Source organism: Hemicordylus capensis, chromosome 4 (assembly GCF_027244095.1).
Source record: "Hemicordylus capensis ecotype Gifberg chromosome 4, rHemCap1.1.pri, whole genome shotgun sequence".
Lineage (NCBI taxonomy): Eukaryota > Metazoa > Chordata > Lepidosauria > Squamata > Cordylidae > Hemicordylus > Hemicordylus capensis.
In genome coordinates, this window is record NC_069660.1 from 107,607,758 (window position 1) to 107,616,693 (window position 8,936).

Consider the following 8,936-nt stretch of genomic DNA (forward strand, 5'->3'; position numbering starts at 1 on the left):
TCAAAATGCACATCTCTATGGAGATGAGTGTGGATGCGCTGCCTGTGATCTCCCAGGCTGATTTAGTAGCTGGGGTTGTACAGACATAGCCTACTAAATAATTATTAATAGCACCAATCAGCTGTTCAAGAGACAAAGTGGAGGAACTGTATTTAAACCCCGCCCCCACTTCCCCACCTTGCCAGGTAAATGATCAGAGTGAGACTACTTCTTATCTGACAGGGTCAAGCATGACAGTGCTGCATAATTGGATTGAGTCTACTGTTCAGGGGCACAGAATATGATAAGCATTGGTCTTAATTATACCTAGTGGTTTGCTCAGCTTTCTTTGAGGGTTCACATGCACCATGTGATATAAAGTTTAGAGTACTGGTTGAAGGCTGTGAAAATATAGGCTCAAATCCCTATTTGGCCATAGAGCCCACTGGGCAACCTTTCATGATTTCTCAGCCTAACCTATATCACATCATTGTAGTGAGGATATGAGTGGGATGGGGATGGGACCCTCAAACCATGGGTCTTGCCCTTCCTTCAAAACAAGTTTAAAATATAATAAATACATTAAAATAAATGCAAAAGCACCATCAGACTTAAGGGTCCAGTAGAGGTATTTTGTTGTTCTTGTTCATGTAAAAAGTCCCACAGTAGGTTTTTGTCTTGTTTTGTTTTACTGTCATTGGAAGCAGCAACTAATATGGAGACTAGAGGAGTGAGAATTCAGTCCTCTCTTTGTGCAGTATGAGTAGAAAAATCAAAATGTTTAGCTTAATGGTGATTGTATTTATTGAGCAGTATGAGCAGGGAACAAGAGATTTCAAAACAGAGACGTTTCTTTGTTATGCCAGCCTAACATAGAACACAAACACAGTCAAACAAGCTGTGTGGCAAAGGACCTGTGTGTCACAATTAGGATGTCACTGATTTCCTATCTAGTGAGGGCGGCAACTTAAAGTATAGCAGAGGGATAGAGCATTTGTGTTGAACTATGTTTTACCCCAATACGGTCTCTTCTCAAATGTTTCCCCCCAGTAAGCTCATAGACCAGACTTTGGGAGAGTAACAGCTGGAAAGAAAGAGGTGTGTGTGTCCTTGCAGCAGAATGCCACCCAAGAGCACTAATGCTACACTTTAAATTGCCTCATATTCCTTTTGTAGGATATTGCCACAAGCCCCATTTTGACATACAAAGCATGCCACTGTTAATTTCTAGTTCATCCTAGGGAATTCTTACATAGAGGATAGTAACTGACCTGTCCTGCTACCTGAACCACACATACCAGGGGCGTAGCAAGGTTGGAGGGGGCCCAGAGACAAGATTTTAAAATGGGCCCCTCGCTGATACACACACACACAAACACACTTCACAATATATCGTGCACTCACACTCACATCCCCATTATGAATACGGTGAATATCTAGTTCACCTTGAATCTAGTTTTTTTACTCTCTGCTCCTGCCGATCTCCAAGAGACTCAACATAATTCATAGGGGGTGAACATGGGCGGGTGGGGAGTCATGTGATGTGCCTCTGGGGAGGCCCTTGAGGCAGTGGGGCCCCAAGATGACTGCCTCCCCTTGCCTAATAGTAGTTACGCCCCTGACACATACCCCTCCCCTAATTCTTCTGGTCAGTTGTTACAAAGAGCTACAAATGAATTGGTATTCAGTGCTGGCTAACTGGAGCCCTTCATACTCTGAATACCTGGATAGAACACCTGGAAATCCTGTCTACACTGCCTTGAAGTTCCATGATGGCATGGGATCAAAGAAAATAAATTAATATCATTTAAAATATTTTAAAGTAATTAAATATTAATTAAATCAATAATGTATCATCTAAAAGATACAGTTGACCCTGTAACAGTCTTGGAACACCTTAAAGTTTAAACTGTAGCATAAGCTTTTGTGGACATCATCAGATGCAACTATCATCATATGAAGTGTAATAAAAGGTGTCACTTTTGGAGGTGCCATAGAGTAATTTTTGATGCAACAGACCAACATCTCTGGAAGGGGTTTCTCCATAAGACTGTCAGGCAGGAGACAAGTGAGAAAATTCTCAGAGAACTGAAGGCAGTTTGAGAGACTCAGCACTCCATGGTGTTCCAAATTGTATCCTCTCAAAAACCTGTTCAACCAGAGACAAGATTGGGACAAAAGCTATGGGTGTGCACACCACTCTCTTAAGCCACTTTCGGTTCTCTTTACAAGTATAGTCTGTCTCCAGCCTGATTCAAGCAGAGTATTTTATTGATAAAAAGATTTTATAAAAATAATTTTATCAGATTTTAAAAGGTCCCATTCTGAAGTTTTCTAAATATGTAACAAAAATATTTGCATGTGTTGCATTGCATGAAGTCTTATAACTGGCTCCAAATAAAGCTTCATAAGAATGCAATATCTTTCCATCTTGATAAAAAAATTGAAAACTTGTGAATGCAGAAACTATCAGTAGGTGGAAAGCCATTCTGTGCACTGCATCACTCTATCTCCAACTGAGCTCCTCGTGTTCCTGCTTCGATTTTTGTGCAAACCCAGAGAGAGCAAACCAGAATAAATCATGCATATAAATAAATTTAAATTAATTTGTGGAAAAATCTATAATTTGCTTATTTTAGGCTGAGGACAGATTTTAAATTTTCTTTGTGCAGGTAATTAAAAGAAGAAGAAGAAGAAGAAGAGTGAAGCAGTAGGGATGTTAGACACACAGAGAACAGAGGTAGGTGACCTACCAAGAGTGGGGACCAACAGGCTAAGAGGACACACATGATCCCCAGCAGCTGGATCAGAGTTTCCATGGTGATTCTGCCCCATTGTCTCCTGGATTGCGACACTGAGCTTTTGGATCGGCACCGACACACCAAAGCGATGATGGTCGCCACGTTGCACGCCATGGTGATGATCAGGGAGAAGAGCCCCAAGAAAGCAAATGTCGACGCAAAGATGATGTTGCCCACCCTGGGGCCATCACCATCTCTGGTGCTGATGAAGCACCAGGTGCCCGGCCACTGAAGTGTGTACTTCCCGATGCCAATGACGGGCAGGAGAGCAAAAGCAAAGACAGCCATCCACACGCTGAGCAGGACCGACTTTGTCACCCTGGTCTTCATATGGCCAGAGTACCAGTGGGGAGCTCGGATGGCCAAAGTCCGCTCAATGGCCATGGCGCTGGCGATGAAGAGGGGGCAGAGCCCAAAGACAGTCATGCTCAAGCCAAAGAAGGTGCATAGATGCAGGGAAGGGTCAACCACCAGCCACTTCCTGTTGGCCAAGTACACTTTGATGACGATGGGACTGGTCAGAAGCTGCCCAGTGAGGTCGGTCAGCGCCAGGGAGCCGATGCAGAGCAAGAAGGACTTCTTCCGCTGGTTCGCCTTCTTATGGTAGGCTCTGTACACTAGCAGCATGGCCAGCCCATTGCCCACCATGCCCGTGATCATCATCGTCAAGGGGAACACCACCGAGACGGAGCCGCACTGGTCCTGGGGCTGAGCCGTGGTGGTGTTGCCCTTCTCCCTGGCCACGGCGATGCTAAGCGGGGCCATGGCCGTCGTGGAGTTGAAACACCCCTCGCAGAGTTGGCGGAAAGTCATGTTGCTTGTTGGAAGGCGGGCGAGAGAAGCGGCGGCGGCACCAGGCGCGGGCGGGGAGCAGCGCAGCCCCATCCCATGATGGTGTCCTCTTGCCGTCGCCGGGCAGCACAAAGCGGCCAGCTGAAGTGAGCGAGAGGGCGAAACGCCGCCGCTCTATAAGGCAGGGGAGGCGGAGCCCTGAGGTCGCGGCCCCTTCATTGATCTGCTCGGTGCAAGGAGGAGGTGAGTGGTTGCTTCTCCACGCTCCTGACAGGCAGGAGCAGTCCAGACTCTTCTGCCTACTCCAGGAGGCGGCAACTGCTCGCTCTCGTCCACTCCGAAGACGGGTTTCCGAGGGACTCTGCGTGCCGAGGCGAATGAGGTCGGATCGCGAGCGAAGCAGCGTTGGCGATCAATTGAAGATCGTGCCCCTGCAGATGGGGACTTTGCCTGCCTCATCCTCCTCGTCCCCAAATCAGCAGGCTCGGTGTGTTGCTACAGACACCAAAGTCCTTTATAGACTCTGCCATTTTTTGCAGGAAGTTTGAGTTAAGCTAACTTTTTCTTCCTACTAAACGTTCTTTCTACTGCACTGCTACATTGAGCCGCTCTTCTGCAGCGTTCCTTCCTTAGAGATGAGTTGTGGAGACAGGTCGGTGGGAAGCGCCCGTTCCTAACCGCAAACCTGGCCACCGCCTTTTTGAGACTGTTGAAGCAAGGAATTTATCAGGAATTCGTTATTATACAGAAGTCTCTCTCTCTCTCTCTCTCTTTCACTCACACACACACACCCCTTAAAGACGCAGAGCAGTTATGGCGAGAACTTCATCAAAAGCATAGAGCCAACGAACGCTTATGCCTTAATGTGTGTCACTTACTCTTTAAGATACCGCAAGCCTCTGTCGTTTTTACTGCTAGTGACTAACTTGGCAATCCCTCTTCTTTCCTTCTTTCTTTCTTTCTTTTTCTTTTTGGTAATATGGAGTGACTGCAAAAATATTTAGAAGCAATGCTGCCACCTAGAGATGAGGGCCCTCACCAGGCTCTTAGCCTTCCTTGTACACACACCCAGCCACTTATATTTAAGATATATTTTACTTTATACCGCCTGATATGTACAGCTCTAGGTGGTGTACAAAGTTTAAAATATTTAACTCAACACAGATTAAAATGCATGACACAATTAAAACAATAGCATAAAACAGTTACTAAAACAATTAAAATTGTTTAAATTCTCATTAAAAGCTTGTGAGGAGAGTCTTCCTGAAAACAAACAGAGAAGGAGATGCTCTTTTTTCAGCAGGGAGCATATTCCAAAGCCAAAGACCTTGAGCCTGAAGGAGCAGGAGATGAAGTAGGTTTAGAATCCTCCTTTATTTGGCCCATACAAATAACATTATTCCCAAGATAGACAAGACTGTAATAAACTCTGGTCAACTTGCATTTAGAAAAACAGAAAGCCCGGCCAAGTGCACAGCTGATCTTAAAGAGACAGGGAATATATACTTGTAAGCAGCTTGAAGCATTGCTTGCAGGTTTGAGAGATAACTGCTCTATGCAAATGTCACAAATAATTACAGACAACAAACATGGCCCAGAATGTAATCGTTTGCATTTAATCCTAAACAGACAAGTGTGGTTTTGTAAATAAATAAAGGGCAGGGGTGTGTGTGTCATTTTAAAGTAAGTGTTACTGCTCCTTTTGCAAGTGTGCATACAATTGTAAAATATTACAATTGGCTAATTTGGACTTCATTACTCATTTCCCTTAAAATGAATAAAAATCGTACATCATGCAGGATATTGCTAATTTGTGGGAACAGGACCACAATACATAATACCTCAACACCTGATTTTACTATGAGTTAAAATTGCATTCCCAAAAGTGATGTATTGCCAGAAAATTCCATAGCTTTATTAATGGTGTGATGCTTTCACTCATTAAAGCCTTCATCAGCTGAATGTTCTACCGTGACCCAGGACACACAGAGGCCGAATGTGCGGGCGCAGTGGCCTCCAAAATGGCCACCAGGCCAGAGGGGGAAAGCCTGAACAGGTTGAAGAGCTGGCCGAACAGGCCGGTTTGGGAGGCAAGGAGGCCGGTGGGGGGAGAGAGAACCCCCGCAGACCCACCACCACCTAGAGCAAGTCCCCCGGAAGGAATAAGTTTGAGAACCTCCCCGGGGGTTCGCAAACTGGGGGGGGGGTTGCGGGGGTGCAAGACCCCCTCGGACAAACTGAGGGGGAGGTTTGAGGGGGTGCCAGACCAAACTGGCCTGGTCTGGTTTGGGTCGGGTTCAGATTTGTACCGAACTGGGCCAGCCAGTTCTGTGCACATCCCTAGAAGCTGCAAGTGGTGGTGGAGACTGGAGAGCAGGAAAGGACCTGCTCTCCACTGAGACTGCAGCTCAGTGATAGTATATTAATACCCTACAGTAATACTCTGTACAGAAAGTCTATAGAGAATACTCTACACAAAAAGCATACTCTACAGAAAGCATAGAGAGAGTCCCAGGTTCAGTCACCAGCACCACAAACTAGTGTAAAGTGACTCCTGTATGAACCTGGAGAGCCACCCACTGAGACTATTCTCACGACCACTCGAAAGTGGGCTAAAGCAGCCCAGCCCGCTTTTGAGCAGGCAAGCCCGGTAGTTCAAAGGCAGCTAGCCTGCCTAGTATCCCTCCCCTAAAATGAGGTTAGTGGAGCTCATGTGGAGAGCCTTCCTGTCTGATAGTGCTGAGCTAGATGGGCCAATAGTCTGACACAGTATAAGACTTTTAAACTCAATACCATCATCCCTCTGCTATAGATATGTAATATGGGGAAAGTTTCCAATAAAGAAAGGTTTAAAGCATTTATGTTTGTAGGTTGTTGTTTTTCTGGACACAACCCAACTGTATTAGATTGTCCACATCCCTGAACTATGTAAGGGTGAAAACCGCATTGTAACAAATAGAGTAGATGGAAACACTGACTAATACAGTGTGGGCACTATGTGCTGATGGTTTCCACTAACACAACACCAACCATTATGTGGGGGGTGTTGAAATGTTAATGACCTCCCCTTCCCCCAGAAGCGCTCTGTGCCACACCAAATAAATGCTGTGCTGTGGGTTGTGCAGCGTCAGGGACATATTTCTGGGTGACACAAAGCACTTCCAGGAAGGGAAGGTCATCAGAATTCACCCCACTCCATGTGAGTGCTGGTGCTGTTTAAGTCAGGAACTCGGTAGTGGCACGAGTGCTTTTCACATTGCACCCATGTTTGTTAAGTGGGATGTCAACCATCTCCTTATTAAGCCAATAGAGATTTATATGTTGTAAACTTTCAGACCTTTCCAGGCAGAGCAGAAGTAAAAATAAAGAACACAGACAAATTTTTATAGGTGTAGGTTGGAGTGTGGAGTTCCAGTTTGGGGCAGTTTACATTGATTCAATTACATTGCATTTAATCTTGTGCTTAAAGCTTTTAAATGGTAGGACACTGCTCTAAAATGAGCGGGGTGGGGGGACTTAACTGAAGAAAAGCATACAAATTTGTAACGGAAGTAACAACATTTTTATTACTAGTATACCTAGTATTACATAGAACCATAAAGAAAAGGTTTGGTTTCACCACATTGAGATTTGAGCTGGTCTTTCATGATCAAAACCAAGGACTGCCTAGTAGACTACAATACCACTCTGATGCTAATTAACAGGAATTTCCCTAATTCCCTCCTCCCACATTTAAATAAATAGAGGTAAATACTGAAAATAATGGCCTATTTACTCAAAGTCTTGATACGCTGGCACAGCAATTGAGGTTCACTTGCTCAATCAAAAATCATGGCCATTGGCCATGATTCTTTATGGATGTGGCATCGCTCTCACCATAGAGATGACAGGGATAAAGACCTACATGTTTTGTATTGGCCATTAGAAAAGGAAACTATTTGGTATAGCACTGGAATACCATGCTAGGAATCATTAGGAAGGGGACTGAAAATTAGGGACTGCCTATATTATAATGCCCTTATACAAATCTATGGTGTGGCCACATTTGAAGTACTGCATCCAGTTCTTCTACTATTTTATGAATATATTTATACCACTTTTCACCCAAAGTGTTGGAGATGGAATTCCAGTGCATCAATTTTTTGTACCAGCTATCCTAATGACCACTAGGGCCACTGGTAGTAGAGGTAGTTAGTGAGTGTCTCCTTACCTGTCTCTACTTGCCTCTATTCTATAATACCTGCTTTGACTGCTCAGGAACTTAGTGAGTCAGTCCTCTTCCTTTCCTCCTGGAGAGAAGATGGAGACATATATCTCCTCCTCCCTATTCATTATGTAGCTGATAGATAAGATAGGTCTTTCTTATATCAAATGTACTTCATCAATAAATCAATTTAGACTCTACAGTGATCTCCATGCATGTTCCTTAAATAGCTGCAACAACTAAATTCTGCATTCTCTAACTGGAGTGGTAGCTTCCTTGAAAGTTGCTAAATAATCAAACCCCAAAAAGGTTCCCAAAGTGGTTTACATAGAGAAAATAAAATAAAATAAAATGGTTCCTGGTTCTCAAAGGGCTCATAATCTTCAAAAGAAAAACAAGATAGACACCAGCAACAGCCATTGGAGGGATGCTGTGCTGGGGATGGATAGGGCCATTTGCTCTCCCCCTGCTAAATAAAGAGAATTACCATTTAAAAAAGGTGCCTCTTTGCTCAGTTAGCAGGGGAGTTCTGGTCACCATATCTTAATGATGACAATGTAGAAATGAGAAAAGTTGCAGAAGAGAGCAACCAAGATGATCAGGGGCTTTCTTTATGAGGCAAGGCTATAACACCTGGGGCTATTTAGTTTGGAAAATAGGCGACTATGGGGAGACATGATAGAGGTGTATAAAATCTTGCATGGAGTAGAGAGAGTGGACAGTGGGAAATTTTTCTCCCTCTCTCACAACACCAGAACCAGGGGTCATCCCATAAAACTAATGGCCAGTTAATTAGGGATGTGCGGTTCGGTTCGGATCCGGACCGGTTCGTCCGAACCGGTCCGGATCCGGCGGCTCGATCCCGGACCGAATCGGGCCCTCCCGGGGACCGAGCCGGACCGAATTCGAGCCGGTTCGGTACCGAACCGGCTCGGGTTTCCCGAACCGGTTCGGGAACGAAATTGAGTCTCTGGAGTGTCTCTTTAAAGTTCCAAGTGTGTCCTCCATTTTGTGTCTCCTTCCCGAAACTTTTGCTCCTCCTTGCATCCATTTTGTGATGCTATTTCCAGGCATTGTATTGGCTGCGCTATTGATCCTTGATTGGCCAGAATGAGTCCTTTGGTCTGGTAGGCTGCTTGGCTGTTGCACTGTTGAGAGCT

The 8,936-nt window shown here is 44.9% G+C and overlaps 1 protein-coding gene across 1 annotated transcript in view; it reads right to left on the bottom strand.

Annotated features, from left to right (window-relative positions):
- Nucleotides 1-3,794, bottom strand: part of PTGER3 (prostaglandin E receptor 3) — a 30,114-nt gene extending 26,320 nt beyond the window's left edge. The window contains exon 1 of the mRNA XM_053250682.1: nucleotides 2,733-3,794. Coding sequence (XP_053106657.1) covers nucleotides 2,733-3,665 — 933 coding nt within the window. The 5' untranslated portion in view covers nucleotides 3,666-3,794. The remainder of the gene's footprint in view (nucleotides 1-2,732) is intronic.
- Nucleotides 3,795-8,936: the final 5,142 nt, after the last annotated feature.